This window comes from Scomber japonicus, chromosome 1, assembly GCF_027409825.1.
Source record: "Scomber japonicus isolate fScoJap1 chromosome 1, fScoJap1.pri, whole genome shotgun sequence".
Classification (NCBI taxonomy): domain Eukaryota; kingdom Metazoa; phylum Chordata; class Actinopteri; order Scombriformes; family Scombridae; genus Scomber; species Scomber japonicus.
Window position 1 is genome coordinate 29,736,170 of NC_070578.1, and position 19,021 is coordinate 29,755,190.

Below are 19,021 nucleotides of genomic sequence, written 5' to 3' on the forward strand. Positions count from 1 at the left end.
TTCACGGGCTCAGGCAGGAAAATGTTTTTGGTCGGCCATCTTTTTTTAAAGCCACATGGATTTTGTAAACATCAGTCGGTGTCTGAGCAGCTCATGTTGGTACATTTAATATTACGATGATTAAACTGTGATGCATTCATGTAAGTAGTCTACAGTTTAATGGACTATTGTGGTTAACATGGCTCCAGAAAACTATTAAGTATGACTAGTCTTGGAGAAGCTAGGCCCACTAACACTATGGTTTCAGCTTACTCTAACCTAACCTAACCCTAATAATGATGATATTTTAGCTATTGTTCCTAATTTACTGCCACTTTCTGGTATGTAACAGAGTCCCTGTTTATGGTAAGAAGTTTGTCACCGCTGTAAGTGAAGCTGTAGTTTGTAGCATGTAGTCTAAAGCAGGGTTGGGAAGGTTGCTTTGGAAATGTAATAGGTTACAGGTTACTAGTTATTCTAGTTATTCTAAAATGTAATTAGTAGTGTAACTATTTCAATTACTTCATCAAAGTAGTGTAACCTATTACATTTGATTACCTTATGATTACTTTTCTAATTTACTAATGAATGTTTTCAGCTGTCAGTGTACTCATTAAGCACCAAAATCTATTCAGGTGTTTTTCATGGATACTGACATGATTTATAAGGGAGATCATATCTTATATAGCATCATCTCTCTTCTGTTAGTGTTTGTATTTATTGATTAAAATAAAAATTGCTGCTCACGTGTTTTCTTGTCTGTGTTTTCCTGTCAGCGTCTCTGAGGGTTGAAGCTGTGGATGTGTGATGATGACTCTCAAGCTGCTGTCCGTGGATCCATCAGACCGGGGCTCTCAGAGATGCAGGCTGGGTCCAGGCTTGATGTCAGCGCTGGGTCTGAGCCTGGGCTCCCCGCTGCTGGTGTCTGTTCCTGGTGGAAGCTGCCTGTGTACTGCCTGGCCCAGACCTGACCTGGCTGAGGGCTTCCTGCAGATGGATTTGAGATGCTCCTCTCCCAGTCTAATCTCTCACCCACCTACACACCTCAACCTGGACCCCGAGCAGCTCACACCTACACCCTGCCCCAAACTGAAAGGCGTAAAGATAACCGTGGTCGTCCAGAGTGTTGAATTTAAGAAAAACACACCTATGCGCCTTGTTCATGAGCTTGTTAAAGACATGCTGAAAGGTGTATATGTGCAGAAGAGGCATGTGATAAACCTTGAGGATATTGACACAGAGATTAGATATGTTGTTGTTGAAAGCATCACTCCAGATACAAGCAGTGCTGGACTCATCAACTCAAAAACAGGTATGGAGATAACTGGCATCCAGACGGTCAGACACTACAGGAACCAGCTGCAGGACCAGCACACAGTGGTATTGGGGGGCCTGGAGGAGGTCAGCATATATTCACTGTAAAGACTTCATTTGTAATCATGTGTAAACATGTACAATTTGTTCCATGTGACAATTACATTTGTTTTTTAAAACTGCATTTCAGGTGAGTGCCTCCCTGAGAGAGATGCTGCAGCTGCCTCTGCTCTATCCAGGCACACTAAGCTCTCTGGGTGTGTTGTGTCCCAGAGGCGTGCTCCTGGTGGGGCCCCCAGGTGTGGGGAAGACCCTTCTGGTCCGCAGAGTGGTGGGGGATGTGGGAGCCAGCCTGGTGGTGGTCAAAGGGCCAGAGGTACGAAATGTCTGTTTTTAGGGTCCATTACTCAGGGAAAAGTTAAGTGATATGCTTGGAAATTTTCTGTCACAGTTTATATTTAGTTTATTTTTCAACATAAGTATATGTTGTGATATAGGAAATAACCTCAAAACTTAATTAGGACACCATCTATGGAATTAAAAACTGGTAGGAATGGGGTTTATCAACTAAATTAAATAATGTTAATTCAACAATCCCCTAGCAATCCAGTCCCCTGCTAAAAAAAAACAAACAACAAAGATTCATTGACTCTTCATGTGGCTTGTGTTTCTGTCCATGTCATGCCCTTTAATGTAAATGTTGAGTTACTGGTTGAAATTGATTTATGTTCTTTTAGTTAATGGAGATCCAGTCACATTAAAATTATAAAATGCATTCCTGTATTAAAAAAAAAAAGTGTCAGAATAGTTCATGTTGAATGACTGTTTCAGGTGGTTGGGACACGACCAGGGGAGAGCGAGGAGATGTTGCGGGCTGTTTTTGAGCGGGCTCGCACTGCGGCCGAAGAGGGTCCATGTGTGCTGTTCCTAGATGAGTTGGACTCTCTGTGTCCGAGGAGAACCGGCTCATCGGCACCAGAGAACCGCCTGGTAGCTCAACTTCTCACACTAATGGACGGGATGAACCAATCCGATCGCTTCCTCATTGTCGGAGCCACTAACCGGCCAGACAGCTTAGACCCTGCACTGCGAAGACCTGGAAGATTTGACAGAGAGGTACTGATGAGGAAATACATAACCCAGCACATAACAATACTACTACTAACTTAAATAAATCTTTGAGGCTCTAAATTGTGTGTTTTACCTTCAGGTTGTCATCGGAGCTCCCACCTTGCAGCAGAGGAGAGCCATCTTGTCCGTTCTGTGTGAGCGGATGCCGGTGTGTCCTAGTGTGGACCTGGCTGAGCTCGCACAGAGAACCACAGGCTATGTAGGAGCAGACCTCAGTGCCTTGTGCAGGGAGGCCGCCATGCACTCTATACGGGAAAACTCCAAGGTAAATACAACAATGTATTATATCAAAATGCTGATCCTTGACTACTTCCAGGGAAATATCTGCTCAGACCTACATTTGATATCTTGTGTTTGGATGTGTCCAGATTGGATTGCAGTTCACACATTGTCTCTCAAATGGGATTTCTCTGCTTTACTGATATTTGATGTTACTACACGTGTTTATTCACTGATTATACAGCTATAGACGAGGATTGCGGTGGTTATCTGGCAACACACAGTCTGTATGCTTTTAGTGAGTGTGTGTAATCATATCTGTAGTTGGAGGTGTGCCATCAGGAATTAAATCTTAAATTGCTCAAGATGCGTATAGCTTATTGTTGTTGAAATGTTGTACAAACTGAGTGGATTATCCTGGTGAAACTGCATTAAATTGAAACTGATGTCAAATGTATAAAGGGCTTCAATCTTTTGCTTGAGGAGTATTGATGACCATTTCTGAATGTGTTTTCTTGTGTTGCTTTGTCTTCGGGTGTATGCAGGGTTCAGGACAGCAAGCAGTGAGTGTGAAGCACTTCCATGAGGCCCTGAAGTCGGTGCGTCCCTCCTGCCTGCGGGGCAGTCTGGGCAGGACGGACCTCTCTCCAGTGTCTTGGGAGCAGATAGGAGGCCTGGATGAGATCAAACTCAAGCTAAAACAGGTTAAAATACAAACATTTGTCGCCTCAGCCTGTGTAATGATGAAACGCTTAATAAAAAGAAGTGTCTGCAATTTTATCAATGTTATTTTCTCTCCATTCTGTTTGTGATCTGTGTTTTTCTGGGTCTGAACATCCAGAGTATTGAGTGGCCGATGATGTACCCCGAGGCTTTTGTTCGTCTGGGTCTATGTCGACCCCGTGGCGTACTGCTCTACGGACCTCCAGGTTGTGCTAAGACGACACTGGTCAGAGCAGCTGCCACCACATCCCACTGTGCCTTCCTGTCTGTCAGTGGTGCTGACCTCTACTCTCCCTTTGTGGGAGACTCGGAGAAGGCTTTAGCACAGGTATTTTCTTTTCCCAGTGTGTAATAACACACATGAAAGGCTGCTGTGATTGTGTCTTCCTGCCTGACTGCCTGTTTCCCCACACGCAGCTCTTTCGCCAAGCACGAGCCTGTTCTCCCTGTATCCTGTTCCTTGATGAGATTGACTCTCTGATTGGCTCACGGTCAAACAGTCAGACACCTAACAGTGTACAGACACGCCTTCTGTCTGTGCTCCTGAATGAGATGGATGGAATTGGCCTGAAGACGGTGGAGAGCAGAGGGACGGAGAAAATCCTTGAGGGTGCAGATCACAATCACACGCAGGATCAGGTTAAATAATTTTCTCTTGCTCCTCTTTCCATCACATCATACAACATTTGATCAGTGTGAGGTGTTTAGTGAAGAATTTATGCTATAAACAGTTTCTGCTCTTTGACAGCTGGACTTCCAAGAAGTGTGCAACAAAGATGTGATGGTTGTTGCTGCCACAAACAGACCTGACTGCTTAGACAGTGCCCTCCTGCGGCCTGGCAGACTGGACCACATCATCTATGTCCCACCACCTGATCAGCAGGTAAACTTATTGTTTCATGTGAATAAAAACACAAAAACTTCTGGCATAAAAGCAGCGCTATGACACAGCTTTTCAAAGTAATTTAAAAGATAATAAAAAAGTTAACCATTCTGTGTTTTCTGCATCAACACAATATATATACACAGAAGAAGGAGAATAAAATAATTGTTTATGTGTGATTTTGTGTGTTTAGGCTCGTCTTGCCATCCTGAAGTTGCGCACAGAGTCGATGCCTGTAGAACCTGACGTGTGTCTGGAAGAACTGGCTTCCAAGACTGATCTTTACTCTGGAGCCGACCTGGAAAATCTGTGTAAAGAGGTAATGTGAAGCACACCGGAAGGCGTTCTTTCTTACACCTGGCTGTTGAATACATGTTGTAATCCTGCCTCTAAATGCTGACATAAACAGACAGGCGGACAGAACAGGAATATCTGACAAATGTTTCTGTTTTTCAGGCTGCTCTGTTGGCGCTTCAAGAGGAAAACATGGAAGCTTCTGCCATCAAACATACATACTTCCTGCGGTCCCTCAACAAAATGAGCCCCTCTCTCACTGCCCAGCAGATCCACAAATACCAAACATCTCCAAGATGACACACCTCATATAAATCCTCTAAATGAATTGTATCATCAAAAATTGATTTTGAATAAAATTAATATAACTTGACTTTTGTTGCCTGGTATTTTTCTCTTAATTTTCTTCCACTAACAGATACATTAATGCCTTCATTTTTTATATTTAAACTTCAATGTATCTACCAGTTGTTATCGTTCAGTTCTTACATTTGGCCACAAGAGGGTGCTGCCCATTCAGAAAGTGTATTGATCATAAGCAAATTGGATGTGTTGAGAGTTGGCCTCCACTGGTGAATTTCAGTACAGGAAGTTGAGTCTGTCTACGTGCCTTTCACCTCGTACAACCTCTCATCCAGCCTACATCAGTTCAGCTTGCGGGATGCTGCGCGAAGAAACATCAAGCACTCGAAAGCAGTAACAGGTGAGAGCTGCCACAGACAGATGCCTCAGTGACCTTGACTACTTTTTACTTAAATTGAGTGAATGGATTTACTGCATCAGATTATACAATAAGTGGAAATCTGATTAATTTCTCTTTAGGTGACTGAAAAGTTTCAAAAATGTTTGGTGGATTTTTTGGGATGTTGAGGAAGAAAAAGGAGGTGAGTCTTCATTTTGTATTGATTTTGTATTTTAGATGGTAGCACCTGTTTGATTATATATTTTCAATATTATGATGCACATATAAAAATGTTTGTCTTATATGTATTTTCCAGCTGATCCCACTGATAGGGTTCATGGCTTTTGCTGCAACAGGAGCCACTTCTGCTGCTCTCTATTTTCTCTTTACCAAACCTGATGTTATGTGAGTGTTATTATAATTTTTATTTCTCACTTTGATAAAAAAAAAATAAAAGAATTCTACTCTTGTTATTTTATCAAATACAGTGACCCTAAATAACACTGTTTTGTACAATGTTCATACTTGAATCCAACTGCTTAAGAATTAAGCATTTTACTCATTTACTGTTTTTAGCTTGAATAAGACTCGAAACCCAGAACCATGGGAGAGAGTGGATCCATCAAAACCCCAAAAGGTAATCAATTACATTCCTAACGTTTTTCAAAGTTTGGATGTTTGTTAATAAGCCTGTTGATTCATTTTGGCAATGAAATACTAGAAGAATCTTGCAGAGTGCATTTGAAGTCTGCTGAGTCACTGAGGTAAACGTTATCAAACGAGAACCAGACAGAGTACTGTGACATCAGGGGAATGATGTTTATGTCGCCATGCACCACTGTCCAGCTATTTGCGTTACCTATCACTTGACGTTGTTGTATCAATTACAAATGGGTCAGATTAAGCCTCTTTTTTATTTCTGGCATTACTCTGCAGCTTATTACCATCAATCAGCAGTGGAAACCAGTGGAGGAGCTGGAGCTGGTAAAGAGCCTCACCAAGTAAGGAGGAAAGGAAAGAAAGCTAAAAGATGGTGGTCAGAGTATGACTCCCTGCCTACCCCCCATCAGTCTAACAGGATCCTTTCTGCACAAACTAGGACAGTTTGACACTCAGTGTGCGGAAATGCTTCTGCTCCACTGGTGGGGTTTCACTCTGCTCTGTAGTGGCTCGGCCCGACGACGTCCATCTGTAATGGTAGAAATCTCTGCTAGTAGATACTCATACTGCCATAAAGTCCAAATCTGGGTTTCTGTCATTACCGCTACATAATTATGTATAATCATATTGAATAAATTGTGGTGATAAATGGTAGTTTACAGTTACCCTCTCACTGTAGATATGAATGTATGAGAAATTTACATGTGGAAGACATGCAATGTATAATCAGTAATATAATATGTAATATTGATAAATTATGGTTGTGACTGTGTTCATGTTTCTTTGTTGGACTGTTGCTTTTGTTCTCTGTGTTTAAGAAAGTACTGGAAAGAAAATACTGATGTCCTTTGTCTGCTCTGTGTGTAGGAGAGAATAGTAATGTCTCATTAACAAAGTGTGTGTGTATCAATAAATGCAATGCAATCATTTAATTTTTGGCTGAGTCATATGGAAAAAATATATCAAAATATTTTTGACCGATGACCTTAGTATCAATGTTGTAACAATATTGTAGGGAGGACTATTAGTGCTTTGACAAATATTTACACAGTGAGATGTTTGATAAATAATCATCACTCATTTGGATATAATGACTAAATGGGTCAAGGCAAATAATAGTATAACTAGAGCAGTCTACTAAATTTAGAAGATTACTTCACTTTACTGTAATGTAGCCTATAAAACCAGGAACAGCTAAATGGGATGGGACCATTATTAATGGTATGAGATCCACCTGTGCTTTCACTGCTATAATACTTCAAAATGTGTGTTAATAAATCTCAATCTTGTAGTTTAAATCTTAATATGCTTTTTAATATGTTTTATGTTTGCATCTTTAACCCAAATGATTGGTTAAAAACAACAACAAAAAAACATGTTTCCTTCTCTCAACATTTGATTCAAAAGACAGAGTCAGTGTTGTTTGCAGACGAGCAAAATGGTAATGATTTTCTGCCAGAGGAGCAGTAAAGTAATTACAGCAATCAGAGCAATGACCAAATGCACTCATCTGCTTAGTTTATGGCTGCGCTACTTCAGACAATCCTCTTTATGCTCATCTCATATCACTGAAGAGGGCAAAAACTCCAGGAAACCCTCCCTCCTCCTGCTGTGTGTGGCCATGGCGCTGTTTGGCAAACACAGTGAGCTGCAGGCTGCACTATGAAAGTGAACGTATTTCACATAAATTATTAAACACTGACCGAGGTGTGTGACAAACATAGAAGGTGTGGTCTGCGCATAGTTTCCTGATCTGTTTGAGTTGCTCTCATATCAGGAGACTTTTTTTCCCTCTTTAGTTTCACTTACACACAGTTGCATTTATCAGCATGGGTGGTTTACACTTTCGAACATTCCCTTTCTCTTTGCTGTTAGTGTTTAAAGTCACCCATCTGTCAAAAAACAGTTTTTCTGCCAAACAGTTCGATGTTTGATTGTTACAGTTCAGAATGATGCACATGGCAGATAGAGAGGTGTGTTTGATACTAGAAGGCTGTTTGCACTTTCATCTGCTGAAGGTGGAATGTTTCTCTTTGTTAATTGAAAATCCAATTTTAAGAGGGGCTTGATTTAATATTTAACTTGCACAAGTTATACAAGTATGATACAGAAAATTGATGCCACCAGTGCACGTACACTGAGAATTTACTTTACAGAGAAGTAGGAAGTATGAAAAATATATATCGAGAAAGAAGGAATAGACGTCATTTTAAGGAATTTAATTAGGTACTTCTTTGTAAAAAAAAATCTGACACATTATTACTCAAAGTAGGGTATTTATACATCTTAAAATGTGTCAGGAGGGGATCTCTGAGTTACCTCACATAAGTAAAGAGGAAGTACTGTGCAAGACTGCTGACTTGCATTATGGTTAGATATCATTTTCAGTGGTGAGTGATCTTAATTTCACCTTTCAAGTGACTGTGTTTGAAAAAGAAAGGATATTTATGGAAACAATGAGGAAGGATATGATGTGTTGGAATTTGACTACGTGACTGAATCACACTCTTCATGACACCACGGACCATGTGACCAACGTTGGTCTGTGAGGCAGGTACTGTTTGAAGTGAGAGGTGGAATTCCCCCCTGTTTATCAATGGTTCATTACACTTTTACTAACTATAAAAACACTTTTTATTGCTGTTGTTTTCTTGTTTCTTCCATTTTGTACACTGCCTTAGCTCATTTTGTCGGGGGCTAGAGGGGAAACTAGAGGTATGGGGGAGATGGTGATTCTTCCACTTTGCTGTATGTCATATGACTATAATGATGTTACTCCTCTCCTGTAAATTATTAACAAATTAATAAAAAAAACTTATCAAAATGAAAGGAAGAAAACACCCTGAAGTCTTTTAAACTGTGACTTGTAGTCATTAAAATTAGACTTATACATACAGTTACTTTAATTTAGGGTAAGGGCTAGGGTTAACTAGAACAGACACTAGTTATGAGGCACGGTACATTTTATGGTACTGTAAAATAAGGCAGGGTAGTCAGGTGGATGCTGTTCTGGCTCTGCTCTTACACAAACAGAGGAGTTGTCTGCCTTCGGTTCATTGACTTTACGTTGATACTGCTGTTGCCTGGAAACAGACACTCCCAGTTCCCTCTTGTGGTCAGTAATAAACCTTTGACATGTCAATTTGACTATAAACTTTTAGAAGGAAGCAGTATCTTAAGTTGTATTGTTTTAGATACATGGTGAATACTGTACATACACACCACTACTGAATTATTATATTCATTTTGCATTTATTTATTTAACAGAACTCATCAGCTTTAACATATTATATGACCATTTTTCAACTATTACCTTTATGAACTGCTTGTGATACTTTTAAATGTGCATGCTGTATGGAAGTTTTTATTTGCAACCCATCTCATGCATCAAATAATGTTGTCGCCAGTCAAACTGTAGCAAGAAAAACTGGTTTTCAGTTTTTTCTTTAAATGGCATTGCTCTGCTCATGTGTGCACCATCACTTCAAGGGTTTAGAAGTGTAATGCAAACTATATAAGGCATGTTCTTATCAAGGTGTTCCTGTCATCCACAGATATGATTAAAGTGTGCCATCTAGTGTTGAGAAGTGACAATAACACAGAGTACACCATCATATTCATTCAAGTACATGCGATAAATAATCTCCAATTATCTCGTTTACTTCTTTTTTCTTTCTTTTGAATTTACATCAATATTAAGAAGCACTCTGGCTGTTTAAATTGACAATTGTTTAATTGGAATAGGAATCACTGTCAAACTGGGTAACACAAATGTAGATGAAGATTGGTCAAACCAAACATCTGCAATATGGACTAATTCTGTGGACAATAATATAATTGCATAAAGATCAGTTGTGCAGGGTGAAAAAAAACTTTAAAAAAACAAGATACTGAGACAAACTTAAAGATTAAATACTGTTTTTTTTATTACAAACAAAAGCAGTGATCCAGTTCCTGATTTAAGTTGCTGATTAATATCAGAGACATGGAAAGGTTAAATTAAACCCTGTGCAGCCTCAACACTTAACAGAAAAAAACACTATGAACACCATTATTGGCAAATTTCAACTCACACATTCCCCCTTCAAAACACTGCAACAAGATTCCCTTGTGGTAATTATACTGTCATTTATTGATATGAGGGGGAAGAGTGGAGTATGGAGTGAACGGTTGAAACCACGTTTAAGTAGATCCAACCACTGTAACACTTACTCTTATTTAAAGTCAGTCATAATTTGATTGTCAGTTGCTTCGTCGTCACATTTAATTTGAGACACTCTAGATTAAAATGTCAGTGTCGAAATGTTATTTCAGTCAGTACAGCCAATCAAGACTAGTTAGAGTATCTATGGTGTAATCTTTTAAGAGAATCTAGCTTTGAAAGGAAATTAAGTTTTTCTAATGGGACATAAAGATAAAGTGTTTTTCCCTCACAGAAACCAGTGGTGTGGAGCACAGTTTTTATCATTTGACATGAGGTACTTTTTCATTTTCTGATATTCTCGGTAAAATAAGAAAAAAAAAAATCTTAGTAGACAGTTCACATACACCTAGTAACAAAACATAAAAGTTACATCTGATGACAAAACATCAGTTGTGACTTGTAATAAATCAAATAGTAAAATACAAAAAAAGTTACCTGTTGGAATAGGCTTTAATGGTGAATTAAGAGCAAGTTTTTTTTCCTTCTTCTCAGCTGAACATTTAGCGTTCTACCTCCACTCTGAAAGCTTGCAAGCAAAAGAGCAAACAGTCCCTGGAGGCTTCAGTGATCCTGTAATGTGCATCTGCTGTTGTTACTCCCATTGTCCTTTGGCACCAGTCTTTTTCCACTTACATACCGAATGCTGCAGTTCCTGCTATGGCACTGAGCTGTGACAGCAGTGCAACACCCAGGCTCTGTATATTCTGACTTGAGGCTCCATGAAATGCACTGTGAAGGTCAATGTAAGCGTGAGTCTCTTTAGGCGCTTGGCTGCTGGCAGTTTGCACAACTGCGTACTGGCCTCTGCCTGTGTGTCTGGACCTGAACTGTACACCTGGTCAGACCGTAAGTGTGAAGCAGCAGGTGGCGAGCCTTTGCCTGGACGTCCTCCCAGTTGTTAGCACTAGAAGGCGCTGTAAATATAGAGGCATTTGAATCATAATCAAGTTGAGGTGAAATAAAGTAAGGACAACAAGGAAATTTATTTAAAAAACAAACTTCAATTAATAAGTGGTATAATGAAGAATATAGGATTCCTCCTCTAGAGAGGCTTACTGCTGTCCTGAGTGGGAGTGAAAGAGAATTTAGTTAAACATCAAGTTTTTTTTGTAAATCATGTACCACAGAGGATTGGAAACACTTTTTCAAATCGAATCAAATCAAATTTTCCTCTGTAAAAGAGGGTCAACTGATTAATAGAAAAATTTAACGATTTATTCCCCCTCTCTCTTTGTTGCATTCTGTTGAAACTTTTCGTGGTGTTTGAACATATGTTTGGAATTTCATTCATTCTGAATTATTGTACATGATTGATTAATTTGTTAAGTGTGTGTAAACAGTAGGGAATTCACTCTAAATATGGGTATCTATTTGGGCATCCTAGTGGAATAATTCAAATTGAAATTTGAATGACGTCCCAGGTTCGAATCCTGCCACGGACCTTTGTTTTAAGTTTTCCCCAATTACTGTATGTTCAAGTGTATGGATAAATCCTTCCACAAATACATGCAGTACTGTGCGAAAGTGCCACTTTAGATATTTAGGTTCTTATCCATTATACAATAACATCATGATCAGTCCAAAATTCATTCTACAGCATGACAATGACCACAAACATACAGTCAAGAGTCTTTAAGAACTATTTTCAACAATAAGAAGAACAAGGAGTCCCGCAACAGATGGTTGGACCCCCACAGAGACCTGATCATCGAGTCAGTCTGAGATTACATAAAGAGACATCTGACAAGTTGTCCATGATGCTTTCAACAACCTGCCAGACAAGTGTATGTATGATAAAAAGATACTCACTGAGCTGGAGATGCACTAGTGCTGCAGTTTTATCAGCGGTCAGCGCCCATACATTCAGCTCATCGACCGATTGGACATCCTCCAGCTTTAGGAGATCCTCGTTGATTCGCTGAATATTCAAGTGTCTGGGAACACCTGACAGTGCAGGAAGGGAACAACACTATTAATGCACTTACAACTATTTTAATACTAAACAACACAATCTAACAGGACTTGTAGACCAAGACAGGTAGCTAATGGTATAATCATGGTATCCAATGTGAGGACAGTTTTGACACTTACCCTCCAGCACGATGACTACAGTGTCTCGTATGATGCGGAATGTGGTGAAAAGAACCAGAACGGAGAAGATGTAGGTACAGATGGGGTCTGCCAACTTAAAGTCCGGCTATGAAGACAAAAGCGCTACATCAGATCTACTAAAATAAAACAATTTTAGACTTCTTGAAGCAGAAGTAGTTTCTATAATAATGCAATGCTCTGGCATGTCAAATCACATCACAGAGGCTGATTGACTGCATGGTACAAAGCCAACAGTTTATAAATATTTACTGGTTCATTCATTGCACTGGTTGGGAAAAGTCTCTTTATATGTTTTAGATTGAATGTTTGCAGATTGTGGCATCTCAGAGCCGAATATGGATGACAGGAAGTAAGTCAATACTTAAATTGTTATGAAGTTTATCTTGTTACAAAGCATGAATATAAGACTTTATTGGTTCATACTAGGGCTGGGCAATATGGAAACAAACAAAAATCTCAATATTTTAATTCAAACAACACAGTATCGTTACTGCAACAATATTGTAGAGATGACTCTCTGTGCTTTTATAAAATATAAGGAGATTTTAGATTAATAATCATCAGTAATGTGGATGTAATGACTAAATGGGTATGGCAAATAATAGAGCAGCTAAAACAGTCTGAGCTCAAAAAATTACATCACTTTACATTAACACAGCCTTTAAAACCAGGAGAAGACGACACACGCTATATCACGATACCACGATATCATATCAGGATATCGATATATTGATACACTGTTTACTGAACAATAAAAGATAAGGCTTCTGATTTTCTATATTTTTCTTTCTGTCGACAAATCTCTTGTGCAGAGTAAAACAACAATTACCTCATCCTACTTACAAAGCCTGATCTATCTTAATCCTCTGTGCTGTAAACCTCTGTTGTTGAGAACAGGCACGTTAGTTTGTTTAGAGAGTAATAACAATGACCACGTTTTCACTCTCCAGAGAGTAGCTGAGTATAAGGCAGACACCACTGTGCATACGCCTGAACACAGTTCTCAGAGCTATTCTGCTCTCCAGAAAGTGAAAAAAGTATTGCTGTTATTACTCGCTGGAGCTTTACGGCTCAGAGGAATACAATATATGAGGCTTTAGATACACACACAATACTTGTAAGTAGGTTGAGTTCATTGTTGGTTTGGCTCAGCACATGAGATTTGCTGACAGTCAAAATCCTTTAAGAACAACATATTATGTTGTCCATATTTAAAGCTAGTTTAATCAAGCTGTAAATGAATAATAAAGCTAAAGCCGCAAACATGAAAAGATGTACCTTGAAGCGGACAATGTAGGCAGCTATGAGCACCCCGACACTCTGGAGGAGATCTCCCAAAGCGTGGATGAAGGCAGCTCTGACAGCCAGGCTGCCATGCGACTTCTGCTGACCGGACCCAGAAGAGTGTGTACTCGAGGCAGGCGCAGGGCCGTGAGAGTGACCATGGCCACCATGAGAGTGGAGGTGACCACCTTGGTTTAATAAGAACCCCATTCTATACACAAAAGAGAAAGGAAATTCATTTTAAACATTAACATTACACACAGTATATTTTGTCCAACTTCCATTATCGTTCTGAGAGTGCAGTCAGCGTTTTTTATTCGTCTTCCTGCTGTGGTCAAATATTACACACTGAGCTCCAGCAGCTGTACATGTCATTTGGACTGTATTGTTATTTTTTGCTGATACAAAACTCACAAACACAGATTTCTCTTCATGATGTCTCCTGCAATTCAGCACATATTTTGTGATATTTAGTGGATACACAGAGTGCCTGCACACTGACATAGATCCCCCTTTACTTTTATTTGCAACGTTTCAACCAACTACAGATCTTCCTCAGGCAAATACCCAGAAGTGGAAAATGAGGCATATATATGTGCGCACAAGGCGTGCTCTAGCAGTGACATTCTCACCATAAAGTAAAAAGTAGCCTGAAGTCTGCCACACATCAGATGCTCTCCTGGTTAAGGACTTTCTCTTGTACTAAATGTCATCTGGTGTGAAGTGACTAAATGTGTGTTACAAAGTAATTGTTACTGTTGTTGTTTTCTGGTGAATAGTTTGACTGTTGTAGAAGGATTGTGGATGTGGTGATGAAAATAGAAGACCTAAAACTGAAGACATGAGTGTGATTCTGATCGATCACTTGCAGAGGAATCTTCTTAAATAAATACATGTGTCAAGAAATAAAACAATTAATATGACTGATTATAAAAAATATATGATTGAAGGTCTTGTGCAAGTTGTCAATCAATAAGTTACAGATATTACAATGAAAATGCAGTACAAGCTCACACTGTGTATTAATACTAAAACCTCTAACTTCTCTCCTAAAAGGACATTTACATGTTTCAGTTCCACTTACACAAGGTTGACAGCCACACCCACAGCTGCAGTGATGAGCATCACATCACCATCTATGCTGAAGTCTTGGTGTACTGTCCTCTGAACGGCCTCAAAGAGCAGGACCGCAGTCAGAATGTAGATGAGCATCACACTGAGGACTGCCGATACCACCTCTAGGTCAGGAAATCACAATCAGTTATAAATATCAATGCATGTGTGTATTATTAATATAGAAGCGCTGAGGAAAAACATGACTTCAAAATGTAGGTCTGAGACATGCACATAGTGGCTTTAACCATCTAAATAATCAAATATATATCAAAATGTGACTTTTAACATTTAAAGTTCATATCTTTGCATGAAAACTTTTCCAATCATTGTGGAATCAGATTTGTCTTTGTTTGATATTTACTAAATCTTCAACTTGTTTAGCCTCAAGCAGTATGGAGACAAATTACATTACACTGAATGGTTTAATAGACAGATCATTTTAAAGCATGTTTGATTTCTCAGTTCCTGTATGCTGCTCTTAGGTTCATTTCAGGTTATGATTATAACACTTACCACTGCATTTTATATGATACAGTTGGTTGGCTGCTGTATGTTATTTATTTACAAAGCCCTTGTTGGATGATTACCATCTTATTTGTCATCTCTGCTGCTCTGTAAATGTGGCCCTGATTGTTTTGACTGTTAGTTCAGCGGGCGTGACAGCCCAAGCCATTACAGAAATGTCATCTCAAAACAATCATATCCCTTAGTTCCTACTTCTACTTTTTATTTCTGTCATTTACTGCACCACAGAGGACATATTGGCTGGGTTTAGGAGTTCCCCGAAGTGTTCCTTCCACTGCCCGACAATAAAAGTACTAAACTAAAATGTAAAATGTTTGACAATGTTACACCGAAAAATAAACACATAAATGTTACTTGCTTTCTAGGAATATTTGGCATCTGTGTGGTGTGTGGTGTTCAGTAATCTAGGAAAGATACTTATGAAGCAGCATGTTTTAGACATCTGTATCTGCACCAAACAGCCCAGATAAACACTTATAAAGTCGAAAATGGTCACTAAAAGCACTGCAATGTAATAAAATTATAACTCTTTAGTGATAAAAGCATAAATTACTGGGAATCTGAATCATCAGTTATCGGCAGAAATTACAATATGTTGAATAGAAACTAAATCACAGAGTTAAAAATGTGAGTCAGATCTGATTTGAACACTGCTGATAACATTTGTTTCTTTGAACATGATCCATCTGCATTAAAATCCAAACATATCTGTTGACCTCATACAGGAGTGGAGGAGTGTTGAGGCTTCTGAAATTAGATACTTACCGAGGCGATGCAGCCCAAAGGTGAATCTCTTGGTGGGTGGCTTTGTAGAGAGCCAGAGGGCCAGCAGAGAAAACAAAATGCCCACCACATCAGCTAACATGTGCACAGCATCAGTCATAATGGCTAAGCTATTTGCCATGTAACCACCTGAAAGAAAACATACAATGAGATCTAATGAAAAGCATGTATTGAATGTATTGCTGATAAGGTTACTTGTGTGTGGATGAGGTAGGGCTTGAAAGGTATGGCTCCCTGCAGATATAACATATATCTCAACAATAAAATATACAATCATATTCCTGGGTCAGATGTGAACAGACAGATGTTTGTATGTATTGTAGATGAAATGTATGTGAGTTAGAGAGAGGACTCTAAAACAAATAAATTGGTGAACTCTGGCACACAGCACACACACTTTATTAAAGACACTACGTTTCAGTCACAACTTTTTCATTAGGAAAAGTGACTCAGGAAAAAAACAATGACCCTTAGTCTCTTACTTGGTGATCTACATCGGAGACGTGATAACAAACAAAGAGATGTTTATGTTTGTGCACTTAATAAAATATTTTTTTTCTGTTTGGGTGAGGATTCAATTCATCTACATTGTTTTGGATGGAGGTAGATGTTTCAGATATTACATCTCAGAACTTCAGCAAATAAAAAAACACTATCTCAATGGACAGATACTACAAGAGGTATATGAGAAAATCTGTTTTTTTGTAATATCCTTCCTGACTTAATTGACTGTTCTACGTAGAGCTGCAACTATTTAGTAGTCGATAAAAAACAATGGGTTCACAATGTCTGTCTTAAACTAATAATCAGATGCCCAAATCACTAATATTAAAAGATCCCCTCATAATCCACTTACAATGCAAGTGATGCCAAAATCCACAAGCTTCTGTCTATGAAAAAATGTATTTAAAAGTTTATCTGAACCTAAGATAACACTTCAGCTGTTAAAGTTAGTCCAAACAAGGCAATATCTTTCAACATTACAATCTTTTTAGTGTCAAAGTCCTCTGAAATTTAACAGGGAAACATAAAAAGGCGGCAGATATCCACTTGACATGACTAACTCAGATTGCAGAAGCCTCATAAAAGCTCTAGATAAACTTTTAAATGCATTTTTACGCAACACAGCTGTGTGGACACACTGTGGATTTACGCTCCTGTCACTTACGATGAAAGCAGATTGGACTTTTAACAGCCAGTATGAACAGGAGGAATGCTTACTGTGAGGAAAACCTGTTTGTGCTGTTTTGTGTAATGTTTGACTATTGTTATAAGACAGACTTGAAAACCAGAGATCCTATCTTCCTTTGACAGTTATGAAGCAATAATGTTAATCATCAGATTTAGGTGAATGACAAACAATGAGTGTCTCTCCTTGCTTTGCCACCATCACACAATGTTGATATAAATTTTGATTGTCAACAGTTTTGTCCTCCAGCTCTCTGACACATGTTGGTCATGAGGTTTCCTTCTCATTCACAGGTAGCCTGGACCCTGTGGACGTCCTGCCTCCACTCCTATTATTTTGAGTGTTGATTGATTGTCGCTGTCTCTCTCTGGTAAAAAAAACTGTAAATGTGGCAGATATCCACTTGATATGACTAACTCTGACTACTGACTCCTTCTCCTTTTTGTTTCTCCTCCCTCCCTCAACCCCAACATGTTGAGGCAGATGGCCGCCCACCTACAGCTCAGTTCTGCCTGAGATTTCTAACCCCAACTGTAAGCATTTTAAAATCCAGGTTAAAACACGTGTCTTTTCCTGTGCTTATGATTGGGCTCTTTTAAAGCACTTTATGTCCTTTTAATGATTTTAAAACAAATCATTATGTTATGCTGCAAACTTATATTGTATGCTCTATTCTCGTCTAGTTTTTATTTTATTTTTCTCTCTTTCTATTTTTTCTGTAGTTTGTTTTTTATTATTATTGGTGTTTTTGTTTTTTTATTCTATATTTTAATGTTTCCAAGTTTGACTATTATTGGGTTTTATTCTTATTTTTTAAATTGCATGTTTTTATGTTGTGTTATGTTTCAAATTCCTACTGTTCTGTGTGAAAAGTGCTTTGAGATTACTTTTGTTGTGATTTTGATTGACTGATTGACATTAATTACCCAGTGTGAGGCTCATTCTGCACATGCTTACCTATAACTTCACCTATCATGAAAAGAGTATACAGCACAGCAGCGATGCCAAGCCTCTTCATCACCCTCGTCTGCTTGATCTTCTCCCTTTTCTTGGTGCAGTTATCACAAGGGTCCATGTTTAACCCCGGGCTGCCCAGACTGGACGCAGAGTCGAGCAGGGAGTCATCATCATCTGCCCCCACCACCAGCGTGTTCACGGCCACCCCGTTGGACGGAGCCCCGGCAGAGTAGTCAGACATCTCCCCGGACACCACTACCTTCAGCTTGTTGAATTTGGGCGCCTCATCGTCCACCAGCTCCTCGGAGAAGTCAAACTGTGCAGTGTCACTCAGGTCCCAATCACTGGGCTCCCTCCTGAAGGTGGACCACACTTTGCTGAAGAGATTCCCACCTGACATCTTTAATTATTACTACGGGGGCGGGGGCAGGAGACAGGTAAATCCAGGTGAGGTCTAACTAACTGTAAGTCACTGTCCAGTGTCCACTGAGGTAATCATTCACATTTTGCAGCATTTATACTCCATTTCAGCACCTGAAAAGGAAAGACAGTGATATTAAAACACACACAGAAAGAAGCATCTTTAGGTGACAGCTTTAACAAACTTATTATCGACATTGTCAAGTTAGAGACTTCGTTCAACATTATCACTCGAGCTGATAAACTTTGAGTCCAACAGCTAGTAAATGTTAGCTTTGTTGTGTCAAATAGCGAGAAAACGTCTCTCTTTGTCTTTATCTTGTAGTAAATTTCTTAATATAAAAAAACCACGAGCACGACTTACCTGAAGTTTGTGTAAACGTGACTTGCTCTTAAATGAGAAAAACCTGTCATTGTGGTTAATAATACTGGTGTAAACATCAAGAGTCGCGTCAATAAAAACCTTCGCACCCGGAAGCGACGAGCAAGTTTGGTTTCGTCCGCAGTCACATGATGACGTACAGGTCACATGATGACGTACAAGTC

At 39.2% G+C, this 19,021-nt stretch overlaps 3 protein-coding genes across 3 annotated transcripts; 2 read left to right on the forward strand and 1 right to left on the reverse strand.

Annotated features, from left to right (window-relative positions):
- Window positions 1–114: 114 nt before the first annotated feature.
- spata5l1 (spermatogenesis associated 5-like 1) lies at window positions 115–4,916 on the forward strand. Its single transcript, XM_053318601.1, has 11 exons — window positions 115–140; window positions 756–1,380; window positions 1,484–1,669; window positions 2,125–2,409; window positions 2,504–2,689; window positions 3,189–3,347; window positions 3,485–3,694; window positions 3,784–4,005; window positions 4,115–4,249; window positions 4,443–4,568; window positions 4,706–4,916. The coding sequence occupies exons 2-11, from the start codon at window positions 787–789 to the stop codon at window positions 4,841–4,843; spliced, it is 2,241 nt and encodes a 746-aa protein (XP_053174576.1). The 5' UTR covers window positions 115–140; window positions 756–786; the 3' UTR covers window positions 4,844–4,916.
- Window positions 4,917–5,193: 277 nt separating this feature from the next.
- Window positions 5,194–6,815, forward strand: c1h15orf48 (chromosome 1 C15orf48 homolog). Its single transcript, XM_053320456.1, has 5 exons — window positions 5,194–5,246; window positions 5,366–5,427; window positions 5,542–5,630; window positions 5,802–5,862; window positions 6,162–6,815. The coding sequence occupies exons 2-5, from the start codon at window positions 5,386–5,388 to the stop codon at window positions 6,228–6,230; spliced, it is 261 nt and encodes an 86-aa protein (XP_053176431.1). The 5' UTR covers window positions 5,194–5,246; window positions 5,366–5,385; the 3' UTR covers window positions 6,231–6,815.
- A 2,868-nt stretch (window positions 6,816–9,683) lies between these two features.
- Window positions 9,684–18,939, reverse strand: slc30a4 (solute carrier family 30 member 4). Its single transcript, XM_053322265.1, has 8 exons — window positions 18,840–18,939; window positions 18,056–18,589; window positions 15,892–16,038; window positions 14,570–14,723; window positions 13,480–13,696; window positions 12,181–12,286; window positions 11,899–12,033; window positions 9,684–11,003 (listed from the first exon to the last, which is right to left on the reverse strand). Exons 2-8 carry the CDS (start codon window positions 18,453–18,455, stop codon window positions 10,849–10,851), a joined length of 1,314 nt encoding a protein of 437 aa, XP_053178240.1. The 5' UTR covers window positions 18,456–18,589; window positions 18,840–18,939; the 3' UTR covers window positions 9,684–10,848.
- Between the last annotated feature and the right edge of the window lie 82 nt (window positions 18,940–19,021).